This window comes from Taudactylus pleione, unplaced genomic scaffold (assembly GCF_031769625.1).
Source record: "Taudactylus pleione unplaced genomic scaffold, aTauple2 ptg000685l, whole genome shotgun sequence".
NCBI classification, from domain to species: domain Eukaryota; kingdom Metazoa; phylum Chordata; class Amphibia; order Anura; family Myobatrachidae; genus Taudactylus; species Taudactylus pleione.
The window spans coordinates 5321266-5340399 of record NW_028285087.1 but is presented as its reverse complement, the minus strand read 5'-3'; the positions used below and the strand labels follow the sequence as shown (position 1 = coordinate 5340399).

The following is a 19134-nucleotide window of genomic DNA, read 5'->3' as shown; positions in this document are numbered from 1 at the left end:
GTCAAAGTCAACAATCAAGAGAAGACGTCACAAGAGTGAATATAGAGGGTTCACCACAAGATGCAAACCATTGGTGAGCCACAAAAACAGGAAGACCAGAATAGAGTTTGCCAAACAACATCTAAAAAAGCCATTACAGTTCTGGAACAACATCCTATGGACAGATGAGACAAAGATCAACTTGTACCAGAGTGATGGGAAGAGAAGAGAAGGAAAGGAACTGCTCCTGATCCAAAACATACCACCTCATCAGTGAAGCATGGTGGTGGTAGTGTCATGGCGTGGGCATGTATGGCTGCCAATGGAACTGGTTCCCTTGTATTTATTGATGATGTGACTGCTGACAAAAGCAGCAGAATGAATTCTGAAGTGTTTCGGGCAATATTGTATGCTCATATTCAGTCAAATGCTTCAGAACTCATTGGACGGCGCTTCACAGTGCAGATGGACAATGACCCTAGAGTTTTTTAAGGCTAAAAAGTGGAATGTTATGCAATGGCCAAGTCAATACCCTGACCTGAATCCGATTGAGCATGCATTTCACTTGATGAAGACAAAACTGAAGGGAAAATGCCCCAAGAACAAACAGGAACTGAAGACATTTGCAGTAGAGGCCTGGCAGAGCATCACCAGGGATGAAACCCAGCGTCTGGTGATGTCTATGCGTTCCAGACTTCAGGCTGTAATTGCCTGCAAAGGATTTGCAACAAAGTATTAAAAAGTGAAAGTTAGATTTAGGATTGTTTAGTTTGTCCCATTACTTTTGGCCCCTTAAAAAGAGGGAGGCACATATAGAAACCGTTGTAATTCCTACACCGTTCACCTGATTTGGATGTAATTACCCTCAAATTAAATCTGAAAGTCTGCAGTTAAATCACATCTTGTTTGTTTCATTTCAAAGCCATTGTGGTGGTGAATAGAGGCCAAAATCTGAAAATTCTGTCAATGTCCCAATATTTATGGACCTGACTGTATGTGGATCGTACCAGTTCCCTTTGGAAATCAGACTCCTTGTTTTGTACTTTTATTGGCTGGCCATCCCTTCTTGTGGAAACCATAAACAAACTTTGACTAGATGGCTTTGCATGACGATCTCTGAGGTTGACACTCATGAGGGCCTTTCAGTGCCGCCCTCTGTTGCTTCTCATTCTACTGGGTTTGTGGGCAGCTCGGTATGGCGCCTCGGCTGTTCAGCTTTGTAAGGCGGCCACATGGTCTTCTGTCCAGACCTTCTTGAGCTTTTGATACCTTCGCCTGTCAGGATGCTTCCTTCGGATTCTCCTTTCTGCACAGGAGCGTCCCTGCCCTTGAAGGTACTGCTTTGGGACATCCCCAACATCACCCTGTGGACCTTCTGTGGACCCTCAAGTAGAAAAGTAGAGAGATGGCAAGAACTTACCCTTATCTCTTTTTCTACAAAGTCCATAGGGTTCACAGGGCACCTGCCCTGACGCACCTGTGCTTCAGTTGGGCTTCGCTCTGGTCACCGGTTTTCCGTCTCCTTCTGTGTGAGAAAGTGATTCTTGAGTGTTCCAGACTTTCTTCTCTATCTTTTATCCTTCTCCAGCCTTTGGCTTGTTACGTAACTGAGGAGCCTCTAGCCCAGGGGCGGGGTATAGAGGGAGACCCGTTGCATCCTGGGATAGAAAGTTACTGCGTAAGATGCCCGGATGACTCTGCATCACCTATACCCCAAGGTCACCCTGTGGACCCTATGGACTTCCTAGAAAAAGAGATAACAAGGGTAAGTTCTTACCATATCTCTGCTTTTTCGGGGGTTTGTCCGCATTATTGATGATAGTGCATCCCGTCTGATGTCTGGTGATCCATACAATCACTAATAAGGGGGCATGTTGTTTGAAAGAGGACACTCCTCTTGTGTGTTAAGGCCAGTATGGGAGAGGTGTGACCCAAAGTGCCCCCTCCCCGATCTTTGCAAAACCCAACTTTTCCATAGTGCGGGGTAGCAATAGCTGCTAAGGGACCACATCATGAAAGATGGTACTCCCCTCTTTCACACCTGTGCAGGTGCCGTTATGGAATAGGGCGCATCAGCTGCCCCCCACCCCTATATGGTTAAAGTATGTTATTCGTAGTCAGGTATGATATTTCCTGGTGAGTGATCACCAGACAGTGGACGGGAGGCAATAAAGGCGAAATGCCGTTTTGGGGGGTTTTACCGCATTCCCCAAATGTACTAGGCAGCGGAATGCATCGTCCCTTCAGGTGGCATTACCCAATAGAAGCCTGAGGGCTTCTTATCAGGACGCTCCCCCTTGGGAGGGATCCGATCGGATACCCCCCATCACCGCGCTTGTGCAGAAGGACGCCAGAAGGACTTTTGGGTGTTATACCTGGAAGTCCCTCTGTCCGGAGCCATCGCAAAGGATAGCTCTTATCAAGAGAGCTGTCCTCTGTGATAGTCTTAGTACATACTGCGGTACCACACGGTCTTTGGGTACATACCGTGGTTCATTACAGAGGTATATACCAAGAATATCTCTGCCGATAGGAGTTTTCTTTTGCGATGGCTTCGGACAGAGAGACTTCCGGGTTTAACACTCAGATATCCCTCTGGAGTCCTGCACAAGCGCAGAAGGACGTGGGCGGTGAAGGTGTGGCATAAGAGATAGACAGTAATTAGACAGACACCAGATGTTAGACAGTCAATAGTTAGACAGGTACAAAAGGTCGACAGAGTCAAAAGTTCGACGTGAAAATGGTCGACACAAAAATGGTCGACAAATTTTTTTTATTATTTATTTATTTTTAGCCCTAATCTTCACCCTAACCCTCCCCTTGGTGACTAACCCTAACCGTCTGTGTAAGTGCCTAACCCTAAGAAAAAAAAAACTGTCGACCATTTTTATATCGACCTTTGTACCTGTCGACCTTCTTACATGTCGACCTTTAAGGTGCCCATACACTGTGCGATATGCACCTTGCTGTGCGACTTGCGATCCGATGGCTGACATATCGGGTGGCCCCCACACACGGAACGATCGGGTGGCTGTCCGCCCGAGATGCCATCACCCGCCTTCCCCACCCGCATAGCGCTGCATGTGATCGTAGATGGCGTCCCCAGATCAAGTGAACATGCAGTAAGATCAGGAGGTGCGATGTACGACCTCATGGGAGCGCGCACAGTCCGATACCATGCCCACACACGGTACTATATAGCAGTGATTTCGTACCAATCTGTCGGATCAGCTGCTACATCGCACCGTGTGTGGGCACCTTTAGTGTGTCTGGCTTTTGTCGCTGTAGACCTTTTGTCCCCATCTAATTATTGACTGTCTTAACATCTAGGGGTAAATTTACTAAAGTGAGAGGTTTTAGAAGTGAGTTTTAGAAGAGATGGTGCCCATAGCAACCAATCAGATTCTAGCTATTATCTTCTAGAAGGTGCTAGTTAAATGTTAAGTAGAATCTGATTGGTTGCTATCGGCAACATCTCTTCTAAAACTCACTTCTAAAAACTCTCACTTTAGTAAATTTACCCCCTGGTGTCTATCTAATTACTGTCTATCTGTAGTTCGGAACCCCCCCGAAGACCGAAGTAATTACTGTCTATCTGTAGTTCGGAACCCCCCCGAAGACCGAAGTAACACATTGCGGATGCCATGCTTAGTACATCCTGCCCAATAAGTGCTCTGTCATAGCTTTTGAAAGCGGGTAGTCCGCCGTATCAGCTGATGCTGCCCCCACTTGTGTTTTTGCCCATGGGACAATAGTAGATGGTGTATATACAGATGTGTCCTAGTACACTGAGCATCTCTGCGCCATACGGCATAAGACGCCCCGAGGCGCATAGCGTGCCATATAATTATTTCAATTATGCGACTTAGTCGCTCGCTTTGTACCAGTCGCGCTGGGCTGCGAGAATTGGAATAACACACGTACAAAGTCGCATATGAAGCACAATGAAACCTGTAATGGGGAAAAGCCGCTGCTGCTCGTACCAGGAACCTTCAGACTCCATCACACAGCAATGTACTGGTGCCGCAGGTCTCCGTCTCGCTGTACGCTAGCGACGTAGCTTTGTCGCTTCTAGTTGTTTTTTAATTCTGCAAATAAGACTCACATTTTGAGAGAAAGAGACGTTCAACGTGGCCGAGTCACATGGTACCTGGCACGCCGAGAGAGGTTATTTGGCGCGCGTTGAACCAGCGCGTATGAGGACACATCCGTGTGTATCCCGGGTTTCTATCTTATGATGGAAATTGTAATTAGCGTTGGAAAAACAGCTTGCCAATATATTTAGCTTAATTACAAACTTGTTTAAGGGTCCCTGGAGTGGATGGAGGAGAGAGGGCGAGTCGACAGTCTATGGGGCCAGTTTGACATTATCTTTTAAAATGATTATTTTTTATGTTTTTAAATCTCTTAGCGCCATATTAATTCTGTAGTACTGCGTACTTATGCTGGGTACACTCTACACGATGTGTGTACCCAGCGACGGAAGGATGCGATGGCACGATACATCCTGAACAGCGGCGTGATTTGTGGTTCCATGCTGCCTTTTGCAGCAAGACGTCATTCATCGCATAGTTCCATCTGCTGTGGAGTATAGCAGATGGGACGATGCGATGAATGACCCGTGGGCATGTGATATCGCGTGTACACACGTGATCCGCACTATATATTATTCTGATCTGCGTCGGCAATATATATCGTGCGCTGGATCACCTAATGTGTATCTGGCTTTTTACATAGCTTTTTTTTTTTTTTTTTACTGCACAACATAAATACTATGAGCGGTATCAAATTAGCCCCAAACATTGTTCGGGCGCTAATTGACCCCGTGATCGGTGAAAAACGGGGATTTTTTTGCCGATGTTTCACTCTATCCTATTATTTCGGTCTAAATAATAGGATGGTTCTCCTGAAAACACATCGGTCCGCGATCTTATCGCGGCACCTTTGTGTTTTCGCCTTTTGTTTAGGTGAAAAAATGGCAATTATCGTGGATTATTTTTTGGGACACGTCAGGTCCCGGAAAAAAAAAACCTGATAAGTGCCCTCATCAGGCCAACTTCAGGGCTAATTGGATAGCCCCGGATGAGGTAATTAGCCGTGGTAATTTACCGCGGCTAATTGGATACCCCCCTATAGGTCCGCATTGATTTTGTAGCAAGCATCTAATTCAGATAAAATTTTAATAAAAAAAAAATATATATATATATAGATACTCTGTGTGTGTGTGTGTGTGTGTGTGTATATATATATTTAATTTTAAATGTTCATTTTTTATAAATTAAAAAAAAAAAGTTTTCATGAAAAAACAAAACAAAAACAGTGCTATGTGCTTATCTTGATCAGACTATGGCCCTCATTCAGAGCCGCTCGCTATTTGCGGTCGTTCGTTCTAAAACAAGGGGTGGCTATTCAAATGAACCGTTCGCTAATTGCGGTCTGTTCACGCCTCTAAGTCTGAACGAGTAAGCAAAACTTGCGGTTGTAATTTTGAAAAATACGCCCCCTTGCCGCTCGCACCATACGTCCTGTCCGCTATTTATTAGCTTAATCGAATACATCGAACAGCGTATGAACTGCTCGCTATTCTTGTGGCTGTTTTTTTCAACACCTATTTTGCGAGCAGTTCGGAGTAAAAAAAAAAACCACAAGTGACGTGGTCAATGACGCTGCTGTATTAATTATGCACTCCCTTAAAACGCCCGTTTTGACCTTTAAGCACGCCTGCGATCTAATTCCACTCCCCCGTTTTCAAGCACCTTCCCCTGTTACCACCCACATACGCCTTCTTCTGTCACTCAAAATAGCAGGCATTCGCTATATAGCGAACAAACGATTTTCGGCCGCACTGACTGGTTTGCGCATGCGTATTACAAACCGTACGCATGCGCAGATGTGCGAACATCGGTCAGAACGAACGAGCGGCCGCTTACGAGCATCTCTGAATCAGGGCCTATGAGCTGAGTTGATGTAAGACCATGGAGCTCCCAACACGTGTCATCTGGCCTTCAGACTCCCTTTCTTTTATGAAATGTGTTTATTATATTAATTGTATTTATCTTCCTCTAGAATTCTGTGAACGTTTTGCTGGTTATTGTTTTTATATGAAATTGGTTTAAATGTGTTTTTAACTTTTCAAACACTTGCAATTTCCGTTGGTACCTATTAAATGACGTCTAGAGATATAGGAGTCATTATAAGTCTATATAGTGTGTTTACGTACACCGATCACACCTGCTGATTCATATATTGATATATTTTTTTTAAGGGATTAACCCCTTCATCGTCACTGGTAACCACTTTTGGGGGACACTTCTTTGCACTGACACGTTATGCACTATGGGGGCATTCAGACTTGCGAGCAGCAGTACGCTCGCAAGCGGGTTGATGTTCCCCACTGCGCATGCGCATCCACGGATGGAGCTCCGTCGTGCGCATGCGCGAGACCCGGGGAGCGACGGGCTTTCCATCGCTCCGGGTCTCGCACCAAAAGGGGCGTGCTGTCGATGTTGATTGACAGCACACCCCCTTTGGTGGGCGTGCCTGCCAGACGGAGGCTTTCCCATGGAAACTCCTACCGTCTGAAGCCGGCCCCACTGACATCACTAGGGATGTCAGTGGGAGTGATTTTGGCTCTGATAGACCCTACCGCAGGGTCTCCGTCGCAAGTCCGAAGGTCGCGATGGTCAAGACCATCGCGAACATCTTTTTGGCCGCTCGCATATGCTGCGAGTGGTCACCCACAGGTTTATGAGCGGCCAGGAGGCCGCTCCATTTTCATGGAGGAGGGCCCTGATTCAGAGCGAGCGCTCTGGTCAGAGCGTTCAGCTCTGAATCAGGCCCAATGTACACACTTTGTATGCTCTCAATTGAAGACATTAATCCTTCTACCTTCATCAGCATTTTCAGCTTGCAGACACTTTTTGGCGCTGACACTTTAAACATCCTGCACACGATCGCTCATTAAACATCAGGTTATTACTAATATTTAGCCCAGCACTTTCTCATGACAATGTACAAACTCCCTTCCTCGCTCTGTGCCGTGTGTAATATCCCCTTCCCTTTGTCTTCGCAGTGCGGACAAGATGGGGGAGCTTGATGAGTTACGACAGGAAGCTGAAGCTCTGAAGAAGCAGATTACGGTAAAACAGATAAGCTCATTTGTCTGCAGCTGTTACATGTTACGTTATAGCCCATGTTGCTGACATGTTATATCGATCATGGCGACAGGTGACCCATTCCCCATCTTAGCAGATCTGCTCAGTCTGTCCTATGGGTGGCCAGACTTTTGGACTCTCTGATCTACTTTTAAAGCTAAAAATCTTTACTGATCTAGCGAGTATCTACATTTGCACTCGCCATAGGTGCCAGGGCGAAAAAGGGGGAGTGGCATGCCAAAAAGGGGCGGGACCTCGCAGCAAGGGGCGTAGGGACTGTCCTGCTGAAATCACACATTGGCCCCCACAGAAGAAGAAAAAAAAACACACACACATTGGCCCTCACCGCAGCAAAAAACCCAAACACAGTGTCACCCCATATAAAAAAAATAAAATAAAACATATATTAAATTGCCCCAGCCCCCGTACAGAATACTGACCTGTCAGAGAGAAGTCCCTCCATTCCCTTAGTCATGGGCGACACCAACCGTACAATCCAGGGTGCAGTACTGCTCCCCCTTTTGGGTTTGGCTCCTCTGAGCCGGCCCTGCCCCCCATGCCTCCCCCCTTAGCCCAGCTCTGTTCTACCCTGTCACTACCCTCCATGACTGTAGAAAATCTCCTGTCCCTGACCAAGGGGGCTATGTCCTAAGCAGTGTTAGGAGACAGAGTGAAAAGTGATAAGAAAGTGATAAGGTGCCAGCCAATCAGCTCCCAACTGTCATTTTTCAAACAGGCTGTGAGATGGCAGTTGGGATCTGATTGGCTGGCACCGTATCGCTTTCTTATCACTTTTCACTCTGTCTCCTAACACTGCTTAGTAAATAGACCCCCAAAGCTCTGTCCCCTCCCCTCACCTCGAGTCTCCTATCCTCGATCTTTGAAATGGAGGCTGTTACATGTGACAGCCTCAACCAATAAGCATTAGCCTGACAGCCGCCAGAGACAGCCACGGCTTCAGCTAGCCGCGGCTGCACTTCGGAGCAGCGACCAATAAGAATCGCACTGATTCTTATTGGACGTTGCTAACTGACTGGGACGGGCCAACGCGATCGTCTGGTCGAGTGTCTGCGGTCGACCAGTCGATTGTGATCGCCGCTTTGTACAGTTGATTATGGCCATTTCCAATCTTCAGGACCAACAATTGCTTCCTGTTATATTATGTTCTAGGTGAATCTGGTCTATTATCATCATCAATCATTTATTCATATAGCGCCTGCATATTACATTGCGCTTTACAATTGGGAACACATTGATAAAACACTGGGTAAACAGATAGACAGAGGTAAGAGGGCCCTGCTTGCAAGTGGGCGTGGTCTTGTCATACCCCCTTTTCTCGTCATGCGGGGGGTGTTCCCGAGGTGCTGGGCTGCCCCCAGCGTACGTCCCTTGCACTGACCTCCCAGACCTTTTCCCACCACGGGACACTACGGTCCGTGGGTGGTAAAATGCCCTAAAAGTGGGACTGTCCTGCCCAAATTGGGACTGTTGGCCGGTATGTCTTTTATCACGGGTCCTAAAAGAGGCGCGTCTACTAAACGCATTAATACAGAATATTCTTGCTCGTATGGCCCATTCAGTAGCTTTGTGACCTTTGATTTGCTTTATCCATCCACAAGTGAGGTCCTCTGTGCATTCTTCTCACACCTCTGTTCTTATTGCAGGAGGCCAGGAAACAGTGTGCAGACACAACCTTGGACCAGGTATGTACATATGTCTGTGTGTCTACTGTATGTATGGGGGAGTGCAGACCTGGAGTCGCAGTTAGTTTAGTCCAATGCCCCACGGGGCCAATTCTATGGTGCAGTCGCCCCAGCGTTTTGTACCCAAAAGTCATATCTGTATAAAACAAAGTACTAATGTTTGTAATAAATGATTCATGTACTACACGCTATCTATAATATGATATTTCTCATATCTATAATTTTAAATAGTAATCTTATCATTATTCACTTTTTTTTTACAATTTTAATGACATCCAAATTCCTAATGTGTTTAATAAACCTTGTAACTAGTGCTTAATGTGGATCTGTGGTTTCTCCCCTGTGGCTCTCATTGTCATATAAATACAAAGCCTAGTGCACTTGTGTGAAGGAGACTATAGTGGATAGTGGGCCCGATTCAGACCCGCTTGCGAGCGCTGAGCGCTCGCAAGCGGGTCAATAGTGGCCCAGTGCCCTTGCGCACAACGGAGCCTGCTCCGTCGTGCGCATGCGCGAGACCCGGATAGCGACGGGCAAGCCGTCGCTCCGGGTCTCGTACCAAAGGGGGCGTGCTGTCGATGTTGAGTGACAGCACGCCTCCTTTGGTGGGCGGGCTGGGGGCATGGCTGGCCAGATGGAGGCGTTCCCATGGGAACGCCTACCGTCTGGGGCCGGCCCCACTGACATCACAAGTGATGTCAGTGGGAGTGCTTTCGGTTCTGGTAGAGCCGAAAGCACTCTAGGGCTTGCGGCAACGAGACCCTACCACAAGGGTCTCGTCGCAAGCCCGATGGTCTTGACCATCGCGACCATCTTCCTGGCCGCTCGCTATAGCTGTGGATGGTCGGCCGGCCCTGATTCAGAGCGAGTGCTCTGTCAGAGCGTCCGGCTCTGAATCAGGCCCAGTGCTCTTACTGCTGCTGAGGTCAGTGTGTGGTCAGTGAGTCCGGTTTGTATTTATCTCGCACAGGCCGTGTGATCACATGGTTACAGGTCTCCTATCAGGTGCAGTAGGTGAATCAGACCTGATCAATGCACCGCTCATTTGCTCTCCGTGGCGGACTCACGCTTTGCGCTCCAGCGCGGCTTTACTTAATTACGGCCTAGGAAATACTGTATGAAAATAATTATGTGCCCTGCCTACAAATCTGGGCCTGTGTATGTGTTTCTTAATTTTTTATATATTAAAACTTATAATAGCAAGAAACATTTTTTTTCTCTACAGATAACCGGTGGAATGGAGGTGGTTGGGCGAATACAGTTGCGCACAAGACGAACGTTGCGTGGTCACTTGGCTAAAATCTATGCAATGCACTGGTCAACTGACTCAAGGTACCGTAGCCATGTAGGGTTTCTGTATTAGGCAGATCCAGGGGCACCGACAGGTGTGTGTGGGGGTACTACTTAACAGAGCCCGGGTCAGCGACCGCCCAAACTGTCCTGCTCACTACCACTGGTTGCGTGTGTATTAGTGCAGCAGCACATTGGGCATAGCCAGCAGTAGTGGACAAAGAAGAGACGTTTTACAGGTGAGGGGAATCGCATTGTTCGCCCCCTTTCTTTGGAGACGCCCCCTATGCTGAACACAGCGCCGTACATAGTGGTTACTTAATTTTTATTTTATTTTGCGGGGTGTGGCCACGTCTCATGGATTTGGCCACGCCGCCTCCCAGTACCCAGGCATGTCAGAGCTCTTAGTGGCCCTGGGCACATCATATCCAGTGGTCAGGTCATGTTGGGGATGTAGTGTCCTATGTCTGTATAGGGTGTAATAGATGTGTATTATGATCATGTACAGTGGTCAGGTCATGTTGGGGGTGTAGTGTCCTATGTCTGTATACAGTGTAATAGATGTGTATTATGGTCATGTACAGTGGTCAGGTCATGTTGGGGGTGTAGTGTCCTATGTCTGTATACAGTGTAATAGATGTGTATTATGATCATGTACAGTGGATAGGTCATGTTGGGGGTGTAGTGTCCTATGTCTGTATACAGTGTAATAGATGTGTATTATGATCATGTACAGTGGATAGGTCATGTTGGGGGTGTAGTGTCCTATGTCTGTATACAGTGTAATAGATGTGTATTATGGTCATGTACAGTGGTCAGGTCATGTTGGGGGTGTAGTGTCCTATGTCTGTATAGGGTGTAATAGATGTGTATTATGATCATGTACAGTGGTCAGGTCATGTTGGGGGTGTAGTGTCCTATGTCTGTATACAGTGTAATAGATGTGTATTATGGTCATGTACAGTGGTCAGGTCATGTTGGGGGTGTAGTGTCCTATGTCTGTATACAGTGTAATAGATGTGTATTATGATCATGTACAGTGGATAGGTCATGTTGGGGGTGTAGTGTCCTATGTCTGTATACAGTGTAATAGATGTGTATTATGGTCATGTACAGTGGTCAGGTCATGTTGGGGGTGTAGTGTCCTATGTCTGTATACAGTGTAATAGATGTGTATTATGGTCATGTACAGTGGTCCGGTCATGTTGGGGGTGTAGTGTCCTATGTCTGTATACAGTGTAATAGATGTGTATTATGATCATGTACAGTGGATAGGTCATGTTGGGGGTGTAGTGTCCTATGTCTGTATACAGTGTAATAGATGTGTATTATGATCATGTACAGTGGATAGGTCATGTTGGGGGTGTAGTGCCCTATGTCTGTATACAGTGTAATAGATGTGTATTATGCTCATGTACAGTGGTCAGGTCATGTTGGGGGTGTAGTGTCCTATGTCTGTATACAGTGTAATAGATGTGTATTATGATCATGTACAGTGGTCAGGTCATGTTGGGGGTGTAGTGTCCTATGTCTGTATACAGTGGAATAGAAGTGTATTATGATCATGTACAGTGGATAGGTCATGTTGGGGGTGTAGTGCCCTATGTCTGTATACAGTGTAATAGATGTGTATTATGGTCATGTACAGCGATCAGGTCATGTTGGGGGTGTAGTGTCCTATGTCTGTATACAGTGTAATAGATGTGTATTATGGTCATGTACAGTGGTCAGGTCATGTTGGGAGAGTAGTGTCCTATGTCTGTATACAGTGTAATAGATGTGTATTATGATCATGTACAGCGGTCAGGACATGTTGGGGGTGTAGTGTCCTATGTCTGTATACAGTGTAATAGATGTGTATTATGATCATGTACAGTGGTCAGGCCATGTTGGGGGTGTAGTGTCCTATGTCTGTATAGCGTGTAATAGATGTGTATTATGATCATGTACAGTGGTCAGGCCATGTTGGGGGTGTAGTGTCCTATGTCTGTATACAGTGTAATAGATGTGTATTATGATCATGTACACTGGTCAGGTCATGTTGGGGGTGTAGTGTCCTATGTCTGTATACAATGTAATAGATGTGTATTATGGTCATGTACAGTGGTCAGGTCATGTTGGGGGTGTAGTGTCCTATGTCTGTATACAGTGTAATAGATGTGTATTATGGTCATGTACAGTGGTCCGGTCATGTTGGGGGTGTAGTGTCCTATGTCTGTATACAGTGTAATAGATGTGTATTATGGTCATGTACAGTGGTCAGGTCATGTTGGGGGTGTAGTGTCCTATGTCTGTATACAGTGTAATAGATGTGTATTATGGTCATGTACAGTGGTCCGGTCATGTTGGGGGTGTAGTGTCCTATGTCTGTATACAGTGTAATAGATGTGTATTATGATCATGTACAGTGGATAGGTCATGTTGGGGGTGTAGTGTCCTATGTCTGTATACAGTGTAATAGATGTGTATTATGATCATGTACAGTGGATAGGTCATGTTGGGGGTGTAGTGCCCTATGTCTGTATACAGTGTAATAGATGTGTATTATGCTCATGTACAGTGGTCAGGTCATGTTGGGGGTGTAGTGTCCTATGTCTGTATAGCGTGTAATAGATGTGTATTATGATCATGTACAGTGGTCAGGTCATGTTGGGGGTGTAGTGTCCTATGTCTGTATACAGTGTAATAGATGTGTATTATGATCATGTACAGTGGTCAGGTCATGTTGGGGGTGTAGTGTCCTATGTCTCTATGCAGTGTAATAGATGTGTATTATGATCATGTACAGTGGTCAGGTCATGTTGGGGGTGTAGTGTCCTATGTCTGTATACAGTGTAATAGATGTGTATTATGATCATGTACAGTGGTCAGGACATGTTGGGGGTGTAGTGTCCTATGTCTGTATACAGTGTAATAGAAGTGTATTATGGTCATGTACAGTGGTCAGGCCATATTGGGGGTGTAATGTCCTATGTCTGTATACAGTGTAATAGATGTGTATTATGATCATGTACAGTGGTCAGGTCATGTTGGGGGTGTAGTGTCCTATGTCTGTATACAGTGTAATAGATGTGTATTATGATCATGTATAGTGGTCAGGTCATGTTGGGGGTGTAGTGTCCTATGTCTGTATAGAGTGTAATAGATGTGTATTATGGTCATGTACAGTGGTCCGGTCATGTTGGGGGTGTAGTGTCCTATGTCTGTATACAGTGTAATAGATGTGTATTATGGTCATGTACAGTGGTCAGGTCATGTTGGGGGTGTAGTGTCCTATGTCTGTATACAGTGTAATAGATGTGTATTATGGTCATGTACAGTGGTCCGGTCATGTTGGGGGTGTAGTGTCCTATGTCTGTATACAGTGTAATAGATGTGTATTATGATCATGTACAGTGGATAGGTCATGTTGGGGGTGTAGTGTCCTATGTCTGTATACAGTGTAATAGATGTGTATTATGATCATGTACAGTGGATAGGTCATGTTGGGGGTGTAGTGCCCTATGTCTGTATACAGTGTAATAGATGTGTATTATGCTCATGTACAGTGGTCAGGTCATGTTGGGGGTGTAGTGTCCTATGTCTGTATAGCGTGTAATAGATGTGTATTATGATCATGTACAGTGGTCAGGTCATGTTGGGGGTGTAGTGTCCTATGTCTGTATACAGTGTAATAGATGTGTATTATGATCATGTACAGTGGTCAGGTCATGTTGGGGGTGTAGTGTCCTATGTCTCTATGCAGTGTAATAGATGTGTATTATGATCATGTACAGTGGTCAGGTCATGTTGGGGGTGTAGTGTCCTATGTCTGTATACAGTGTAATAGATGTGTATTATGATCATGTACAGTGGTCAGGTCATATTGGGGGTGTAGTGTCCTATGTCTGTATACAGTGTAATAGAAGTGTATTATGGTCATGTACAGTGGTCAGGCCATATTGGGGGTGTAATGTCCTATGTCTGTATACAGTGTAATAGATGTGTATTATGATCATGTACAGTGGTCAGGTCATGTTGGGGGTGTAGTGTCCTATGTCTGTATACAGTGTAATAGATGTGTATTATGATCATGTATAGTGGTCAGGTCATGTTGGGGGTGTAGTGTCCTATGTCTGTATAGAGTGTAATAGATGTGTATTATGGTCATGTACAGTGGTCCGGTCATGTTGGGGGTGTAGTGTCCTATGTCTGTATACAGTGTAATAGATGTGTATTATGGTCATGTACAGTGGTCAGGTCATGTTGGGGGTGTAGTGTCCTATGTCTGTATACAGTGTAATAGATGTGTATTATGATCATGTACAGTGGTCAGGTCATGTTGGGGGTGTAGTGTCCTATGTCTGTATACAGTGTAATAGATGTGTATTATGATCATGTACAGTGGTCAGGTCATGTTGGGGGTGTAGTGTCCTATGTCTCTATGCAGTGTAATAGATGTGTATTATGATCATGTACAGTGGTCAGGTCATGTTGGGGGTGTAGTGTCCTATGTCTGTATACAGTGTAATAGATGTGTATTATGATCATGTACAGTGGTCAGGTCATATTGGGGGTGTAGTGTCCTATGTCTGTATACAGTGTAATAGAAGTGTATTATGGTCATGTACAGTGGTCAGGCCATATTGGGGGTGTAATGTCCTATGTCTGTATACAGTGTAATAGATGTGTATTATGATCATGTACAGTGGTCAGGTCATGTTGGGGGTGTAGTGTCCTATGTCTGTATACAGTGTAATAGATGTGTATTATGATCATGTATAGTGGTCAGGTCATGTTGGGGGTGTAGTGTCCTATGTCTGTATAGAGTGTAATAGATGTGTATTATGGTCATGTACAGTGGTCAGGTCATGTTGGGGGTGTAATGTCCTATGTCTGTATAGAGTGTAATAGAATTGTACTATGATGGAATGGGATGTAGTCAAAATCCCAGCTGTTGGGATGCCGGTGCTTAAAATGCCGGCTCCGGAATCCCGACACCAGTCAGAATCTCTGTGGCAGCATCCCAACGGTAAGTAGTGGGGTTAGGGGGAGGATTAGGGTTAGGCACTAGAGGGAGGGTTAGGTTTAGGTAACTGGGAGGAGGGGGATGGTTTGGGTTTGGATACTTACCGAACAGTGTCACTATCTTAACCCTGTCGGGATTCTAACCACTGTGATCCCGAGCACCGACATTTTGTGCCTAGCCCAATGGAATATGTGTTGCCTTGTAATATGTATTCATTCAGTGGTGTGTAACATCTAGCTTGGCGTACTGAGCAGTAAATTACCACATCAGAGGAAAGTGGCTCTCGGCAAACAATGGTTATGGGGATAAAACGCACCAACTAAAGTCCACAAAATTTGTTTTCAGAGTTTGGGACTTGGAATACTTGTTAAAATGACATAAATAATGTACAAACAAATAGAGAAGTGATAAAAGTATTCTATGTGAATTAAGTGGTGATTCCATGAGACAGGCCCAGTCAGAACCCCCCCGGGGGCCCCACTCCCAAACGCTCACCCCAGAATAATTATTGCTACATAATGGTAGCACCCAATCTGGGTCATATAATTACAATTGATGTACTGCATGATAACAGTACATATATAAGCTGAGAGCTAACTTACCTTGGAGGTACCCCAAAAAACCTCCACATGGCACTATAGGCATCAGCACCTCCTCCTAATGCTGACTGCCTTCATGCCTCTCCAAACTTGCAAAAAAATGGTAGATGCTCAGATCATAACACAGGTGCTTGCCCTTCTGCTCCACGGGAGGTTTCTGTCCTTCCTGAGCTCGCCTTAGGACACCTGCGTTACGGTTTGACAGGTGTACCGCCCTAGTCAAACTCCCCACCTGCCACTGCATAACCCAGGTGCTTGTAAAGGGTGGGGTTTACACTGAACACAGAAAAAAAGGGATTTGCACCCCAGCACACTGCAGCAAAAACAATACTTAAATCCTACATGATAATAGAGATTTAGAGGTATTAGTTACACACATTTGCAAATATATGAATAAGCGCCAGGCCAATTGTCAAGGCTCCTCTATACTGGCGTCCCTAACATTAAGGGTCTCACGTCCGAGAAGCAAGGCACCACAAAAAAATTCCAGCCAAGTGCCATCCCCAGGGCATCACACGAAAAAGGGAAAAAGGTGATATTGATTTAACTTTACACATCTTTTCTCTATACTTCACTAAGTGTTAATGAAATGATAAAGAATTAAAATGACATAAATAATGTACAAACAAATAGAGAAGTTATAAAAGTATTCTATGTGAATTCACATAGAATACTTTTATCACTTCTCTGTTTGTACATTGTCATTTTAATTCTTTATACAGGTGTTTCAGCACAGGTGACTGCAATCATAAGATAACTGGGAAGTCCAGGAGCAGAGTGTTTTGTACCTAATGGAATGGGTCATGTTGGAGGGTCTGCAACATGTGTTCCACAGGTAACTCTGTAGAAGAATCTGTGTTGCCCACAACAACCAGTCAGAAATGTCCTTCTTATAATACAGGTCAGAAAAAGCAGATGTTTAATTGGTTTCTATTGGCAACGCTGCATTCTCTGCACAGTTACCATGGAGCCGTATTCACTAATGTTCCTCGCATTTCATTTTCCAAGAAGCAGTAATTCAGTGTTACATCGCCCTCTGCCTGCACCAGCTGGAATTACAACACAGCAGGCATTCTAGTGTTCAGCTATAGCTGTATCCTGTACAACAGCATAGATAATGCCTGTAATACATGAAACCAATCATATTCCAGGGATTGAAGCTAGAACAATTTCTTTAATTATCCCTGTAATTCTGGCCAGGGGTTGCACTAGTCTTTGATGTCTACGATATGATAATGAGATTTAATTTGGAGAAATAATGTTGAGAAAATGAGTTGAAATTGGTGTTTACATACAGCTGGCTGAGGTTCCCTACAGAAAGTTTCTATAGATATGGGATGGGGGCCTCACACGTAAGTGGGGAGTTACTATAGATAAGGGATGGGGGTCTCACAGGTAAGGGGGAGTTACTATAAGTAATGGATGATGGGGGTCTCACAGGAAATGATGAGTTACTATAGGTAAGGGATGGGGGTCTCACAGGTAAGGGGGAGTTACTATAGATAAGGTATTGGGGTCTCACAGGAAAGGGGGAGTTACTATAGATAAGGTATTGGGGTCTCACAGGAAAGGGGGAGTTACTATAGGTAAGGGATGGGGGTCTCACAGGTAAGGGGGAGTTATAGATAAGGTAATGGGGTCTAACAGGTAAGGGGGAGTTACTATAGATAAGGGATGGGGGTCTCACAGGTAAGGGGGAGTTATTATAGATAAGGTAATGGGGTCTCACAGGTAAGGGGGACTTATTATAGATAAGGGATGGGGGTCTCACAGGTAAGGTGGAGTTACTATAGATAAGGGATGGGGTTCTCACAGGTAAGGTGGAGTTACTATAGATAAGGTATTGGGGTCTCACAGGTAAGGGGGGAGTTACAATAATTAAGGGATGGTGGCCTCACATGTAAGGACGGTGAGTGGGGTTCATGCAGATCAGGGTTGGTGTCTCAGATGAGGTGGAAGGTTCTCTTTTCTGACCGGGGCTTCTATAGCGGTGGGATGAGGCTCATATATACTGTATACAGTGGGATTACACATATTGGGGATGCAGTTCCCGCACATAATGTTGCCATGTGACTTTTATCTCCCACAGACTCCTGGTCAGCGCCTCTCAAGATGGAAAACTGATTGTGTGGGACACATATACAACAAACAAGGTGAGTGCACACGCAGCCTGCTCTCTTCATTCTGTCTACACAGACACACTCCAACCACACTCCTCATTCGTCTGTCTCCACCTGTACAGACACCACTCCTACTATCTCCCACCTGTACTGACACTGCTCCTACTATCTCCCACCTGTACTGACACTGCTCCTTCTAACTCCCACCTGTACTGACACTGCTCCTTCTATCTCCTACCTGTACTGACACTGCTCCTTCTATCTCCCACCTGTACTGACACTGCTCCTACTATCTCCCACCTGTACTGACACCACTCCTACTATCTCCCACCTGTACTGACACCACTCCTACTATCTCCCACCTGTACTGACACTGCTCCTTCTATCTCCTACCTGTACTGACACTGCTCCTACTATCTCCTACATGTACTGACACTACTACTCCTTCTATCTCCTACATGTACTGACACTACTACTCCTTCTATCTCCTACCTGTACTGACACTGCTCCTACTATCTCCCACCTGTACTGACACCACTCCTACTATCTCCCACCTGTACTTACACTGCTCCTTCTATCTCCTACATGTACTGACACTGCTCCTTCTATCTCCTACATGTACTGACACTGCTCCTACTATCTCCTACCTGTACTGACACTGCTCCTACTATCTCCTACCTGTACTGACACTGCTCCTACTATCTCCCACCTGTACTGACACCACTCCTACTATCTCCCACCTGTACTGACACTGCTCCTTCTATCTCCCACCTGTACTGACACTGCTCCTTCTATCTCCTACATGTACTGTCACTGCTCCTACTATCTCCCACCTGTACTGACCCTGCTCCTACTATCTCCCACCTGTACTTGCACTACTACTCCTACTATCTCCCACCTGTACTGACACTGCTCCTACTATCTCCCACCTGTACTTACACTACTCCTACTATCTCCCACCTGTACTGACACTACTGCTCCTACTATCTCCTACATGTACTGACACTACTACTCCTATCTCCTACCTGTACTGACACTGCTCCTACTATCTCCCACCTGTACTGACACTGTTCCTTCTATCTCCCACCTGTACTGACACTGCTCCTACTATCTCCCACCTGTACTGACACTGCTCCTTCTATCTCCCACCTGTACTGACCCTGCTCCTACTATCTCCCACCTGTACTGACCCTGCTCCTTCTATCTCCCACCTGTACTGACCCTGCTCCTTCTATCTCCCACCTGTACTGACACTGCTCCTACTATCTCCCACCTGTACTG

At 45.5% G+C, this 19134-nt stretch overlaps 1 protein-coding gene across 1 annotated transcript in view; it reads left to right on the top strand.

Moving 5' to 3' along the window:
- Positions 1-19134, top strand: part of GNB3 (G protein subunit beta 3) — an 83660-nt gene that overhangs the window by 47871 nt on the left and 16655 nt on the right. Inside the window, exons 2-5 of the mRNA XM_088456062.1 lie at positions 7052-7118; positions 8798-8836; positions 10062-10168; positions 17823-17886. Coding sequence (XP_088312188.1) covers positions 7062-7118; positions 8798-8836; positions 10062-10168; positions 17823-17886 — 267 coding nt within the window. The 5' untranslated portion in view covers positions 7052-7061. The remainder of the gene's footprint in view (positions 1-7051; positions 7119-8797; positions 8837-10061; positions 10169-17822; positions 17887-19134) is intronic.